Source organism: Sinocyclocheilus rhinocerous, unplaced genomic scaffold, assembly GCF_001515625.1.
Source record: "Sinocyclocheilus rhinocerous isolate Xijiao unplaced genomic scaffold, SAMN03320098_v1.1 scaffold558, whole genome shotgun sequence".
NCBI lineage: Eukaryota > Metazoa > Chordata > Actinopteri > Cypriniformes > Cyprinidae > Sinocyclocheilus > Sinocyclocheilus rhinocerous.
This window is the reverse complement of record NW_015634502.1, coordinates 25,895-42,143: the sequence shown is the minus strand read 5'-3', so window position 1 is coordinate 42,143 and position 16,249 is coordinate 25,895. Positions and strand designations below refer to the sequence as shown.

The following is a 16,249-nucleotide window of genomic DNA, read 5'->3' as shown; positions in this document are numbered from 1 at the left end:
GAATCCAGAGAGGGAATCATCTGTGCAGGGGAGATAGACCGTGTTCTCACAGCTGTTTTCATCAGCTTGTGGCAAAATAACAGACAGATTTACTGATAAAAACAAAACGCTTAAGCAGTTTGGAATATAGTGTGCAATGACCCATCGTTATCAGCTGAAATCGCAATTTTAACTTTGGTCAGGCTATTTTTTAAATATTTTCAATGGACTACTATACAGAGTAAGTATAGAGAGTATTTTTGTAGGCCAAAACCCGGAAACAAGTTAGCATTTTAGCACTTCAGGTTCAGCAAGTCATGTGCATTTGTGAAATTAATCTCGGATGACCTGTAACGATAATTCAATGAAGGCGAGCGTAATGAACCCAAGTGCAGTGTATTGAACAAGTGAAATCTAAAATACAAACAAAGACTTGACTTGACTTGACTTGAAACAAAAACTCACCAGCAGAGGGTTACACGAACAATACTCGACGGGAGAGCTCCGGGTGTGTGTTCACGGTGTGTGTGTGTTCACTGCTGTTTGTGTGCACTTAGGATGGGTTAAACGCAGAGCACTAATTCCTAGTATGGGTAACCATACTTGGCCACATGTCACGTCACACGTCACACTTGCAGTCGGGGCAGAATTAAAAGTGGAGACGTCAAGTCTGACACTTTCTTCTACGGGTAGTGATGCTCTCGCAGTGTTTGCATACTCTATGACAGAAAAAGTGAATTAAATGCAATATTTCTCAAATATACAGAAATGTTTTTATGATCAACAGAAACACTTTTTATATAGTGCTTAAGTTAATACAGCGTCATCTGTTCAAGAATAAACATATAGGCTACTAAATACCGATAAAGTGGGGGAATATATGCTTTTATCAGTGTTTTTGATGAAAATGACTCAATATAACAGTGCGACTACATTAAAAATGCTTTTACTGTTATAAAAACCCGGATTTGTGAGCATTATTGGAATTGAATTGTTAGAATAAGCACGCAACACACGTTGTGCTTGTCATCGCAGAATCTGACCAATGAGAATAAAGTGTGTCGTCATCAAGGCTTTCACAGCCAATTTTGAGCAACTGCAGCGCCTGACCTCGGCGGCTGGTCTCGTTTTGCTCTCGCAGTACTTTGATGGCACATGTGATCGTAAGGCGGCTGCAGCGCCGATCAAAGTCGGACAAATGTTCTAACCAGAATGCATTGCTTTTGTCAGGCGGCAGCCGATCTTTGCAGCACCGCATGAAGTCGAACAAGCCTAATGGCAACATGAGGGCTACTTATACCAAACAATACAGGTCACATGAGACAATCCAACCAATGAGAAACAAGACACATGACTAAGACAACCAATAACAACAGGACACATTGAACAAAGGAACTAATAGCAGGATCACATGACAGGGTAGGGAAACACATGACAGGAACATGAAACATGCTAAATATCAAAATAAAAGACAAGGATACCTAAACAAGAAACAAAACCTCCAAAACCAGCATGACATGACCAAATGTTTAAGAATTAGAAACTTTTGTTGGTCACAGAACTTATTTTTTTACAGTAATCCAAAAGCCAATGGAAAAATCTATTGGGTTTTTGTCCGGGGAACCAAGGTGATGCTAACTTCTAGGTAGGACCTACAAAAACACGTCATTACTGCAGCAAAAAAAAAAACAGAGAAAAAAAGTGCATTTCGGCATGAAATGAAAATTCATCTATTGTATCTATTTTTGTAAATGCATGTTGTTATTGATCTTTTTGTGGACACTTCATCCATGCATATGTTTCATTTTGTAATGTTTAATTAAAATATTACTTCTCCAATAATTTAGTCGGATTTTCACATTTTGGGTACAACACCCACATCTCAAAATCCAATGAACAACCAATGCAGTCCCCGCCCTACATTGTATTTCTCTTTTGATAATCTTGGATTTATGTCACAATATGGAACAAAAGATCAGTTGTTACTTTCTTTACGTTGCAAACTGTACGAAAAAAAATTATAACATGTCTTTTTTAAAATAACTTTGGAATTGGAGTCGCTTTAACAATTCCACGGCTGTATAAGTATAAACACCCACCTCATACTGAATCCCATGACCTGAGGTCAAAGATAAAGGATATGCAGCCTGTATTTCTTTAGGAAGTGATGGATGAAATGATGTATCGGGTTGCATAGAGGGTCTGTGAGCAGATATGGCAGGGATGACCTGCTACGGCGTTTTCAGCTTGAGAAAGCACCGAATCTCTGACACAATCTCCCATTACTTTGTGTCCCTGGCCTGTGGATAAATGTTGTCACGTTCAGGGAAGCCACTTGTCTAATGGTTTCCACCATGCATAAAGCCATGAAATTAAGTAGCAATGGCTGGTTCAGTGACAGTGCCTTGTTTTCCATTTGGTTTCTGATTTATTGTGGCGAGTGATTTCTGGAGATGGAAATTTAACGGAGGCGGTGAGAAAAGAGGCTTCTGTGTCTCATACGCCGGTGTGTGTGACGGAAAGGCAGGGCTGGATGTCAATCTGTGAAGTCCTCTGTGGAATTGGATCTAAACCAAGGGGAAAGACTGAATGAAGTGTCTCTCCATTTTCACTCTCGGCTCAAGAGGAACAATAACAGATGCAGTTGATAGGAAATATGTATTCTGAGCAGCAGAGTAATTCAAGAGTTTGAGAGAGTTCTCGTTCTGTCTCATATTCACTCTGTTCTCTCTTTAGAGTTTCTATTTTATTTTTCACACACATTCCACCCAAGCCTCAGTGCAACACCATTGTGTCAGTCAGTGCCCCCCCACTGGAGCCTGGATCTCTGTGACAGTGGGACTTTAAAGTTTTCCAGCATGTCGTCCTGTCAGAATGCAGGCCACACGCTTTCACCTTCAGCCCTCCACTAGTAACACCCATAATTACCCACTGGGTGGTTTGGAGGAAGTTGGGTGTGTGGGGAAAAAGCCCTGAAATGGATCAGCATGGCCATTGGGTTCAGGGTGGACAACAGCAGCTGTAATTAAATCTGACAAGTGATTAATGGTGTCTCTAAGACTAATTTGTCTGTACCAGTATTTATTTATTTATTTATTTCAATTAGTGTTGCTGGATGACAGTAAAAGGGATGACGGAGCTGTCCAATACTGTGGTGCTGAAATGCAGTGATCTGATTATAAAACTCTGGGGGGGCCGTCTCATGCTGTGCTTTTTATCAGCATTAACATTCCTATCGCCCACTAGATGTAATGGGATTTTATGCGATAGTTATTCTAGTCCTTTCAAAATATTTGCTGATAACAAACCACTGATTTTCAGCAGCAGAAATAAGTCTGAAATGTTGTCTTATCAGCAAAAGCCTCTGTTGCCTAGAAAATAGTTTGAATTAGTTTTGATTCAACTAGTGAAAACAACTTTGAACCTTTTCTGTAATTATTACTTATAACTACAATAAAACATACAGTATGTTACAAGTATTATGGGACAGCATTTTGTCTGTATTTCACAGTTCCTTACTATATATGTCAAGTTAGGAATCCTATTTGCTACTAAAACCTGCCTATTAGCATTGAAAAAATGTAAATAAACGCTAAAGAAATGTGATTGTTCATGAAGGGAGTTTTGATAATGCACCTTTCTCCATACAGTACATTAAGGAGTAATCCTTTTTACTTATTAAAACAGATGTTTAACAATGTAATACTGTAAAAGTTTGCATATTGCCTTTTAGGAATCCTATTTGCTACTAAAACCTGCCTATTAGCATTGAAAAAATGTGATTGTTCATGAAGGGAGTTTTGATAATGCACCTTTCTCCATACAGTACATTTAAGGAGTAATCCTTTTTACTTATTAAAACAGATGTTTAACAATATAATACTGTAAAAGTTTGCATATTGCCTAACAAAAAATAACACGAATCTTCTCCATAATTTATAAGGTAGTTTTTCTATATTTTACAGTAAAATACATGTATTATCTCTTTAGAAAGAATGGGTTTACAGTTGTAAATAAAACAAAGATTATTAAAGTATGTTGTACAAAATTACATATTTTGTAATTTCAGAAGTCTTTCTGCTTTAAAATTTCACATTTAATTCAATGTAATGCAATTTGTTGCAATGCATTTTTTTCCCTCCCTCCCAGTGTATACGATAAGGTAACTTAAAGTTCAATTTACCTGCACTACCACTATCGGGTGAGAACAAAATGTGAACTGAATTAAGCTGGATAATGACACTAACATCGACAGTGTTATTAAACTGAATTGAGTCAACATTGAACTGACATGAGCTAAGTAGGCTAATGACACTTTTTTCTTATGTAGAGCTAGTTGAACTCGTTTTATAATTGGTGAACTATATTGTATAAAGCGCTATGTAAATAAATGTGACTTGACAGTTAACCAACTAAAAGGTTTTTAATGTAGCATTTTGTGCGTTAATTTCCCCTCGTTATTTTTGCAGTGTGCGTTGTCCGTTGTATTTCAGAAGTTAACCGCCGTGAGAAATAGCTCAGGCAGTAATGAGCCGTATCTATGGATCAATAGCGTGATGCTACGCCGAGAGAGAGCAAAGCACGAATAATATGTGAAAGAATGCGCTAGGGGTGGAGTTCTGCTCTTTTACTTTCCACTCCACACAGTGCAGACAGAGAGATCTCACCGCTGTCAGAAGTCGCGCACCTGTACTCTTCCTTGAGGTTTTCATTTAGCAAACCAAACCCTTTATGTAGTCTTCTTTTTTTTTCTTGCAACATTGCTGATTTCTTATTTTGAGCGCATCACAGGGCATCCGCGGACTCCAGCACAGACGCTGATTCTCTGTCACCCTGCTGAGCTGGGAGATTTTAGTAAGCACCGCAGGACCCAGAACTGCAAAACTGTTTGAAGTAGAGAGCTTCCTCTTGTCCCGCGCGCCCATGGAAGGCGACGTTATGGATAAACTAGAGGACATGGCCTCAGTGTGCGAGTTCGACCCTATTACGGGGAATATTCCCGCCACCAAAGTGGAGATCACCGTCTCGTGCAGGTATGACTCACTCAAGTTGAAATCTCTTTGATTTCATGGCGTTTATAGTTCATGTTAACCACATAATATCAATACTTTGACTATATAAAAATTCTTCAAATTTTACCGTGTGTTAGTGGTCTTAAGTTGAATATTTGGTTCTGTTGGAAAAATTGTTTGATTTTTCTTCTTTCTATGTTTTTTTTCCCCAACCAGCATACTGGTTCTGTTAATTGAGAGCATGAGAAGCATCAGTATGTAAATGGGTTTGGTCTAAAGAAGCATAGAAATGTTCTTCTTTGGGATGAGACTTTATTTTAAGCATTATTTAGCATAGTTTATAGCCTATAACTGTTAATGGAATGCACTTTTGGTTATGAGCTGCCATTAATTATAAAAAAATAAAATAAAGTTTTAGAAGTAACAGTTCACATGCAACAATTTTGACTCAGATTTTCTGGCTCTACAATACTGATATGAGCGTAAATATCTAATATATCTGGTTAGTTGCGTCTATATAGGCTGCTTGCCCAAAGTACTTCACCTCAGCTGTCTCCATATAGAGATGCCATAAGTTGTCAGATGTTCTGAACATCAGGGAAAGTCCCCTATAAACATCATCTTTGCTTTACATCAATAATAAACGTCACGTTTGTGTATTTAGTTGCGTTATGTGAACTGCTTGTTAGAGGAAATCCATCTTCAGTTTTTCATCGAATTATTTTTTGTTGGCTTGTAAAATATGATATTACTAGTTGCCAAATCATAGTACTGTAGTACCGAAGCAAACAGAGAATATTCATGAGAAGAAGCATAAAAACCCCACCCAGATGTCCTCATGTCAATGGATATATTCTTCACTACAGTACAAAATAGCAGAAAGGGGTTTTTATATGTCGCATGCAACATAATTCCTGTAATTCCAATGTTTTTTTCGGCTGATGCTTATCAACATCTTTACTTTCAGAGCAGACAACGTTGCTCTTATTTAGAATGCATCACTAAAATGCTGCTGCTGGTTCTGAGATGTGGTAAAAAGTAATTTCAGTCATGGGGCTCCTCAGCCAGGACCACAGCCGGTTCATTGCTCAGACTGATAGGAGGGCTATTGGTTTGGGTTTTCAATCATCTTGAGGAGTAATGGATACGGCTGGCATACGCAACATCTGCTATGTCTTTAATAGTCGCTTATAGTCAATTATACACGCTTCAGTCCAATTTAGACAAAATGATTTTACTGAATTTCCCAACTTGACAGTCAGACCATCTATTTAATGAGAGCAATTTCCTGTGCAAGTAGCTAATAACCATAAGCTTGCCAACTTCTCAGCTGCAAGTTAATATTGCCTGCTGTCTGCATTGAGAAAGAAAGAAAGAAAGAATATTGAATATGGGTGTAATTTGGTCTGATTGTTAGCTGAATGAATTTCTATTTTAAAGACCAAGACTTCATCACATTAACTAAATGTGATCTCAACTGTTTTTAATTAAGTAGATAGAAATTGCTTTTAAAATTTAAATACATTTGCAACTTAATGATTATACAAATACAAGCAATAGTACCAATTATACATTACACAAAACTCTATATATAAGTTGGATTTTAATTTGAACTTGGCATGACATGAATTTGACAAGGGTCTTAAATAACATGCACATATAAGAGGATATTTTTTTTTGCATTTTCTACCCGTTTCTCCATTCTTTATCTTCCTTGTCAAATAAATAAATAAACTACAAAAAATACAAAAATCCTAAAGGAATTAGAAAATTCTAATTCTAAAAAAAAATATATATATATACCGTATATATCTGGATTAAACTTAAAATAGGAATATTAGTTTGTCCTGTAGTACCTCATTTGATTCTAAGATAATTTTGAGAAGATTTGTTTGATCAGATTAGGATTGGTTCCCAGTTCTAATTATGAAATTCCATCAGCTGTGCTTTATAGGATTTTTCATTTTTCTCGGTTCTACATACCCATAACTGCAATAATCAAAAACGGATAAAAAAACTCATTAGTGTTCAAATATGTGATCTGATTATAGATTTTTGTAAAAAAATATTTTTGTTATTTTAATTGAATTAGATTTTTGCCACCTTCTTGCGCCTGTGATTGAATAAATGAATAAGTAAATCTACTGGCCCTGAACCGTTATGGCCTTCTCTGTCAGTGCAGAACATTCTCTCCAGGTCTGTGATGAGACTCTGTGTGGCGGAGGTGGAAATCATCACCTGCGTTTGTTCTCTGTAATTGATTTAGTTTGGGCTGATTATCAGGGGATTGTGGCAGACATGGAATTGAATCGCTTCACTTCCCCCTCCAGATTCCCTCATAACCTGCTGATGTTATTGGAGAGCAGAAAGTTTGGTCTGACAAACCAGAGGCTTTGTGATAACCCTTATCACAAACAAAAGCTGTCCTGTGGGTGAGAGATACGCGATTGATCCAGTTGTCTGGCACTAATTGGGTTTTGATTGGTTTGTTTTACCATGGTCAAATGGCAGAAAAAAGTTTTTGGATATACTTAGTGGGTCTTAGAAAGATACTTTTTTGTTATACACTACCGTTCAAAAGTTTGGGGTCAGTAAGATTTTTTTTTTTTTGAAAGAAATTTATAAGAAATGTTACTTAGGCAGCAAATCAGCATATTAGAATGATTTCTGAACGATCATGAGACACTGAAGACTGGAGTAATGACTGCTGAAAATTCAGCTTTGCCAGGAATAAATCCCGTTTTAATGCTTCAAATAACAAATATGCATTTTAACTTGCAAAACATTTAATCCTAAATATTTTGGACATCAACAAAGCTTGCTGCTGGGAAACATGGTTTTAGCAAGGGTGTCCATGCCAAAAACTATGTGTCCCTGTTGTTACTGTCCTCCATGAGTAGCTCTCTGTGTTGTAAAAGTGGAGGAATAAAGTTGCAGTTGTTGGCAAGCTTCAGTTTCACTGCAGATCCACGTCCTCCTCTTGGTTGACCTTGCAGGTGAGGAACCAGATCATGGAATACATCAACATTCACTCTGCACCCCTCTGCTGCTTGACTCTCTAGGCTCTACTCTGCTGAGAAGGGCTCTGTCTGGTGGGTATTTGCAAACCTGGAGATGATTTACGGATGGGGTTCAGCTCCATTCTCAGCATGTGACTTGATTCCAAATGTAAGCCGTTATTGTTCTTTTGCTATTTGTTCAGCTCCAGTGCCTGTTATTGCTGGATTTCCTCGTCTGGTTATATATGCTACAATAACAGAGCACCTTTAGTCCCAGAGCTGTGAATATTACAACAAATGTTTATGTATTCCTTATTGTCCTGCTTCCAACATGTCTTCTTTCCTAGAGTTAAAGGTATTGTTCTCCCCACAATGAAAATTTGCTCACCCTCAGGTGACCAAAGGTGTAACTAGATGAATTTGTTTCTTCATCTGAACAGATTTGGAAAAATTTAGTATTACATTGAATTGCTCACCAATGGATGCTCTGCAGTGAGTGGGTGCCATCAGAGTCCAGACAGCTGAAAAAGCATCACAATAAGCTACAAATAATCCACATGACTCCAATCCATCAGTTAACATCTTGTGAAATGAAAAGCTGCATGTTTGTAAGAAACAAATCCATCATGAAGGCGTTTTAACTGTAAACCGCTGCTTCCAAAATAGAGTTCATAATCCATAATAATGCTTCCTCCAATGAAAAAGTCCATCCACTCCTCTCACATCAAAATCCACCAATATATTTGTTTAGAACTGTTTTGGACTGTTTTCTCTTGTAAACAGTGCTTGATCTTTGCATATTTCTCTTGATTTAGACAAGATGACTTTTTCACTGCAATATTATGGATACAGGACTTACAGTATTTTAGCTGCAAGTAATTTTTTTAAGTTAAAAATGTCTTGATAAATTTAATTTTTACAAACACAGTTTTAGCTTCACAAGACATTATTTTATGGACTGGTGTCATGTGGATTACTTGTGGATTATTGTGATGTTTTTATCAGCTGTTTGGACTCTCATTCTGACGGCACCCATTCACTGCCGAGGATCCATTTGTGGCCAAGTGATGTACTGCTAAATTTAGCCAAATCTGTTCTGATAAACAAGCAAACACATCTGCATCTTGGATAACCTGAAGGTGAGAAAACTTTCAGCAAATGTTAATTTTTGGGTGAACTATTCATCTAAATACTCTGCCACCAAAATGAAAGAACAATCAGATGCTACTTGAACTTTACCTGGTGATGAAGGAAGTAACTCCAAAGTGAGACTGAGAAAAAGAGAAATGTAGAAAGATGGATGGAATTAATTGACTGGATAGATGGATAGATGGATGGATGGTGAGGTCTTCAGCGTGTGATAAAGATGCAGAATCAGTGGCAAAAGATGTGAGAGGCTTAATGAGATTTACAATCATTATGTATTCACTCTGTAATCTACTGCAGAAGTGGTTGTGCATGTGTGTGTGTGTGTGTGTGTGTCCTAGTTTATGCATTGTTTTCATCCAGTCTCTATTCACATCTTTTTGTCCTGTTTTTGTAGTGATTTTTTTTCTGTAGGATTGATTGACATTGGATATACAGGAATTGACCGATATTACACTGTGGCAGTAATTTTGAATCTTTAATAATAAACAAGTCTGTGATATGGCCAATATGTGATTAAAATGAAATCTTAGGTTGGTAGAAAACAGTTTTTTAGAGGAGGGACTGAGTGTCTGACCTCTGCGTGTCACAGAGGGAAGCGCTTAATATGGTGAATAGTCTAACAGATGGTTGAGGGAAAAAAAACAGCTGCTGAATGGATGGATGGGCTGGGTGAGAGCTTGGCCAGTTGTTAATTGAGTTGACTGATTTAGTATGCGTATAAATGTGTTAGTAGAACGAGTGTGGGTATGCCTGCATTTTGACAGAGGATGGTGTCAAATCAAAGAGCTCAAAACGGCTGTCTCACAAACCCATAATTCTCTTGTGTGCTCTTTGTGAGATACTGGGAGTAACAAGAGGCTTGTCTACACTTGCAATGCAACTCTGATCATTACTGGGCTTATTCAGTTGAGTGCAGCTGACCCCTTATTGGAATGAAAACAAATTGATTGGCATCATAGTTTTGAATGTCCATAGTCAAAACATCAACTGACTCATTGTGATGTGCTAAAGATCAGCACTGATGCTTTAACATCACTATTATTATTATTATTATTATTATTATCACCAATTTGTTCTTGGATGTTATGGTAATATTGTTGCAGAAGGCTGGTTGGGTGTGATAACATCACTATGGCAACATGAACTGACTCTGTTTACTTTTTTGTTTTCTTGAATCAAAATATAATTACTTGCTCCAAAATTCCTTGATTAAAATGATTTTTATTTTTGCTGACATCTTCAGGAAGGCACTGACAGGTGGACCACCTAAGCAAACACTATTTAGAATAGCAAACAGAGATGGCGTGGAGGTCAGTTTTTGGCTTGCATCACTTAAATTAATTCTCATTTTACCTACTCATAGTGGGTTTACTCTGATCGATTTTTCAAAGAGTTTTTCAGTAAATGTTTTCAGGATGTAACGATGCACCGCGAGCCAGTTGAAAATCGATACTAATATGTGACGATTCAAATCGGTTGAGATGTTAAATTAATTGCGATACAGTTGGGAGTAGTTTATATGAATGTATCTCTGAGGGGAACTGACTGTCTTTAGAAAAGTTTAGATGATTTTAAATGGAGCTGTGGTATATTGTAAGCCGTTATTGTTCTTTTGCTATTTGTTCAGCTCCAGTGCCTTTTATTGCTGGATTTCCTCGTCTGGTTATATATGCTACAATAACAGAGCACCTTTAGTCCCCGAGCTGTGAATATTACAACAAACGTTTATGTATTCCTTATTGTCCTGCTTCCAACATGTCTTCTTTCCTAGAGTTAAAGGTATTGTTCTCCCCACAATGAAAATTTGCTCACCCTCAGGTGACCAAAGGTGTAACTAGATGAATTTGTTTCTTCATCTGAACAGATTTGGAAAAATTTAGTATTACATTGAATTGCTCACCAATGGATGCTCTGCAGTGAGTGGGTGCCATCAGAGTCCAGACAGCTGAAAAAGCATCACAATAAGCTACAAATAATCCACATGACTCCAATCCATCAGTTAACATCTTGTGAAATGAAAAGCTGCATGTTTGTAAGAAACAAATCCATCATGAAGGCGTTTTAACTGTAAACCGCTGCTTCCAAAATAGAGTTCATAATCCATAATAATGCTTCCTCCAATGAAAAAGTCCATCCACTCCTCTCACATCAAAATCCACCAATATATTTGTTTAGAACTGTTTTGGACTGTTTTCTCTTGTAAACAGTGCTTGATCTGTGCATATTTCTCTTGATTTAGACAAGATGACTTTTTCACTGCAATATTATGGATACAGGACTTACAGTATTTTAGCTGCAAGTAATTTTTTTAAGTTAAAAATGTCTTGATAAATTTAATTTTTACAAACACAGTTTTAGCTTCACAAGACATTATTTTATGGACTGGTGTCATGTGGATTACTTGTGGATTATTGTGATGTTTTTATCAGCTGTTTGGACTCTCATTCTGACGGCACCCATTCACTGCCGAGGATCCATTTGTGGCCAAGTGATGTACTGCTAAATTTAGCCAAATCTGTTCTGATAAACAAGCAAACACATCTGCATCTTGGATAACCTGAAGGTGAGAAAACTTTCAGCAAATGTTAATTTTTGGGTGAACTATTCATCTAAATACTCTGCCACCAAAATGAAAGAACAATCAGATGCTACTTGAACTTTACCTGGTGATGAAGGAAGTAACTCCAAAGTGAGACTGAGAAAAAGAGAAATGTAGAAAGATGGATGGAATTAATTGACTGGATAGATGGATAGATGGATGGATGGTGAGGTCTTCAGCGTGTGATAAAGATGCAGAATCAGTGGCAAAAGATGTGAGAGGCTTAATGAGATTTACAAGCATTATGTATTCACTCTGTAATCTACTGCAGAAGTGGTTGTGCATGTGTGTGTGTGTGTGTGTGTGTGTGTGTGTGTGTGTGTGTGTGTGTCCTAGTTTATGCATTGTTTTCATCCAGTCTCTATTCACATCTTTTTTTGTAGTGATTTTTTTTCTGTAGGATTGATTGACATTGGATATACAGGAATTGACCGATATTACATTGTGGCAGTAATTTTGAATCTTTAATAATAAACAAGTCTGTGATATGGCCAATATGTGATTAAAATGAAATCTTAGGTTGGTAGAAAACAGTTTTTTAGAGGAGGGACTGAGTGTCTGACCTCTGCGTGTCACAGAGGGAAGCGCTTAATATGGTGAATAGTCTAACAGATGGTTGAGGGAAAAAAAACAGCTGCTGAATGGATGGATGGGCTGGGTGAGAGCTTGGCCAGTTGTTAATTGAGTTGACTGATTTAGTATGCGTATAAATGTGTTAGTAGAACGAGTGTGGGTATGCCTGCATTTTGACAGAGGATGGTGTCAAATCAAAGAGCTCAAAACGGCTGTCTCACAAACCCATAATTCTCTTGTGTGCTCTTTGTGAGATACTGGGAGTAACAAGAGGCTTATCTACACTTGCAATGCAACTCTGATCATTACTGGGCTTATTCAGTTGAGTGCAGCTGACCCCTTATTGGAATGAAAACAAATTGATTGGCATCATAGTTTTGAATGTCCATAGTCAAAACATCAACTGACTCATTGTGATGTGCTAAAGATCAGCACTGATGCTTTAACATCACTATTATTATTATTATTATTATTATTATCACCAATTTGTTCTTGGATGTTATGGTAATATTGTTGCAGAAGGCTGGTTGGGTGTGATAACATCACTATGGCAACATGAACTGACTCTGTTTACTTTTTTGTTTTCTTGAATCAAAATATAATTACTTGCTCCAAAATTCCTTGATTAAAATGATTTTTATTTTTGCTGACATCTTCAGGAAGGCACTGACAGGTGGACCACCTAAGCAAACACTATTTAGAATAGCAAACAGAGATGGCGTGGAGGTCAGTTTTTGGCTTGCATCACTTAAATTAATTCTCATTTTACCTACTCATAGTGGGTTTACTCTGATCGATTTTTCAAAGAGTTTTTCAGTAAATGTTTTCAGGATGTAACGATGCACCGCGAGCAAGTTGAAAATCGATACTAATATGTGACGATTCAAATCGGTTGAGATGTTAAATTAATTGCGATACAGTTGGGAGTAGTTTATATGAATGTATCTCTGAGGGGAACTGACTGTCTTTAGAAAAGTTTAGATGATTTTTTTTTCATCTTGGCTGTATTGCTGCGTTTCCATAAGCGCCCCCTGCTGTCAAAGAGTGAATTAACGTTCTCATTCAGCCCGTCTGCTGTTTCTGTCTCGTTCAGATGTAGCATGATTTCACAGTTTAAGTCAGACCATTGTGTTTTTGCTTCAAATTTCGAAATTATAAAATCTAATTTAGAGTAAACACTGCTCATGCAGCATGTATGCAGCATCATTGTTTGGATCATGATTAAAATACAGTTGTTGCCTCTAACTGAATGGAAAGAGCACAGGCAAAACCTTAGTTTGTTTATGTGAAGAGATTTCTTTTATTTGTGTTATTTATTTATTTGTTTTGGGGCTTGTTTTAATATTTCAATTTAGTTTTGTTATTTGACATATTTCAATTTTACAAAGAAATGTTCAGCATTTTGCCTAAGCAATTATAAAAAGGACATCTTTTCATTTAGAATGTGTCTTAAATCTCATTTTGAAATCTCACTTTCTCTATTATCGCATTAATTTACTCTCATATAACTAATTGTTCATCACAAGTGTTTAGGGATGCACAATACAGTAGGACCATATCGCAATATAGTTTATATACTTTATACATTACACTACAGTGCAAACAATACAGTTTGGGGTTGTTTGTGGTTGCTCCCCAAAGCTGTATTTATTAATCAAAAATACAGTAAAAATACAGTAATATTGTGAAATATTATTACAATTTAAAATAGTTAGAATAGTATTATTACAATTTAGAATAGTTAAAATAGTATTATTACAGTTAAAAATTCTGTTTAAACAGCCGAATTTGCAGCAGCCATTACTCCAGTACTCAGTGTCACATGATCATTGAGAAATTATTCTAATATGCTGATTTGGTGTTAAAGAGACATTTCTTATTATCATCAGTGTTGAAAACAGTTGTGCTGCTTAATATTTTCGTGGAGACTGTGGTACATCTTTTCAGTATTCTTTAATTAATAGAAACTTCAAATGAACTGTCTGTAAAAATCTTTTGTAACATTAATAATGTTATTACTGTCACTTTTGATCAATTGAATGTATCCTTACTGAATAAAAGTATTAAATTATATAAAAAATAAATAAATAAATAAAAAAACTAAAATGATTGACCCCAGATGTCTGAATGGTAGTGCATAAATATTGTTTCAGAGCTGTTGGTTATTCAGTGTTAACGACTGTAGTCATATAGTCCTGACAAGTGGTGTAGGCTGAAACTTAATGTATTGCCACTGTAATTACTTAATCACAAACACTTTAGCGATTTTTTTAATCACTTTTTTTCTTTAGCGATTTTCATTCTATTGTGCAATATGACACTTCATTAATATCTGACCCGCTGAACCTGTGTTTTATTATTTGTGCTGTCCTCTGTAATCAAATACTCAACATGCCTATCCTATAAAGAGGTAACTCAACTTAAATGAGCACCATTGATCAGGATTTGCTGTGTAACAGTGATTAACCATCACATTAGTTTCATTTACAAGCTATTGAGGGAGAGACATGCAAAACGAGATCATTGCCCTGTGGCTTCTGACTTCACTAAAGGTTTTTGTGGAGATTTATGCCTGGTTTATGAACAGTACTTGCCAGGATTTAATTACGCTGTTTCATGCTTGTTGTTGACGAGCTGGAAAAATGCTGACACTCCTGTTCTTCTGTAATTACTCCTCGAGGAGAAGACAGAGGGATTGTATATCATATTGCATTTAATGAAACACCATAACAGGAATTCCTAGGTCTTAGAAGTGGCACAGGACCTTTGAGAGACATTCTAATAATGTTCTGGTTGGTTGCCAGTGCCCAGTGTGCCTTTAGGTGACAGTTAAATGGAGCCCTAGGACGTTAAATTACACCCTGCTGGCCATCTTTTGTTTTGACTCATGGGAAATGTTTCGCCTGGTGTTGTTCAACCTCAGTCCTGCTCTTGGCTTTGTTCAGAGTTCATAAAATAGCCATGATGATAAGCACTCTCCATTGACCTGAGAGTCTGTCACGGTGGTAATACCCCTGTCAGGGTGGCCAGACTACAAGAGTTTTCATTCCTGGTGACATGATGAGCGACATGATCCTTTCCTCTCCTCTACCTCCAGGGAAGACATGCGCTCTGAAATTTCTCTTTGCCCCTCTTAACCAGATAGCAACTTGAATTACTTTTTTTCTGCTTCTTTGAACCCATGAGGATTCATTGGCTGGCTGAGGAGATTAGAATCTATTTTGATCCCTCTATTTTGAAGCTATTTGCCATAGCTGAAATAGCTTCTCCTGCATGAGGGTGCCAATTACAGTGCCACTGGGTTCTGGGAGAGTGTGGGTGAGAAGGGGATTGGATCACAAGTCCAATAGTGTCAGACCACTTCCTTAGCAAAGAGAAAAACTGACCTGTGGTGCTAATATCACCAAAATGAGATGTGTTATAGCATCACAAATATCAACACAGAACACTATGATCCAGTGCAAGCCAGTGCATTCAGGAAAGTGTTTACTATGAATGTTTATTGATCAGAGATAAACACAGAAGAGGGCCAAATCACGAGGAACTGAATCAAATTATCCTTTACAAGAGATCTTTTACACTGTACTAGTTAATTGTAGTATTAAAACATACTGTAACTCAAAACTACCTCAGCAGCGAATAAAGACCTTTTATTAATTTTAAGCTGCAGAAACCATGTTTACAAGTATATGCAGCTACATTTAAACATCTGTTCGGAGTTTAGAAACATATTTCTTTTGTTTTGCTTTTGATTTCTTTTGCTTTCTGTTGTTCCTTTTTTGGAACAACAATATTTTTATTTTTTATATTTTGGAACAGCAATATTTTTAGGATATATATATATATATATATATATATGTGTGTGTGTGTGTGCGTATATATATAAATATATATATTTACACACACACACACACACACACACACACACACATTTCATC

The 16,249-nt window shown here is 36.8% G+C and overlaps 1 protein-coding gene across 1 annotated transcript in view; it reads left to right on the top strand.

Annotated features, from left to right (window-relative positions):
• Nucleotides 1-4,658: 4,658 nt before the first annotated feature.
• Nucleotides 4,659-16,249, top strand: part of LOC107745810 (copine-5-like) — a gene marked incomplete at its 3' end in the record, with an annotated part of 36,790 nt that continues 25,199 nt past the window's right edge. The window contains exon 1 of the mRNA XM_016559818.1: nt 4,659-5,012. Coding sequence (XP_016415304.1) covers nt 4,903-5,012 — 110 coding nt within the window. The remainder of the gene's footprint in view (nt 5,013-16,249) is intronic.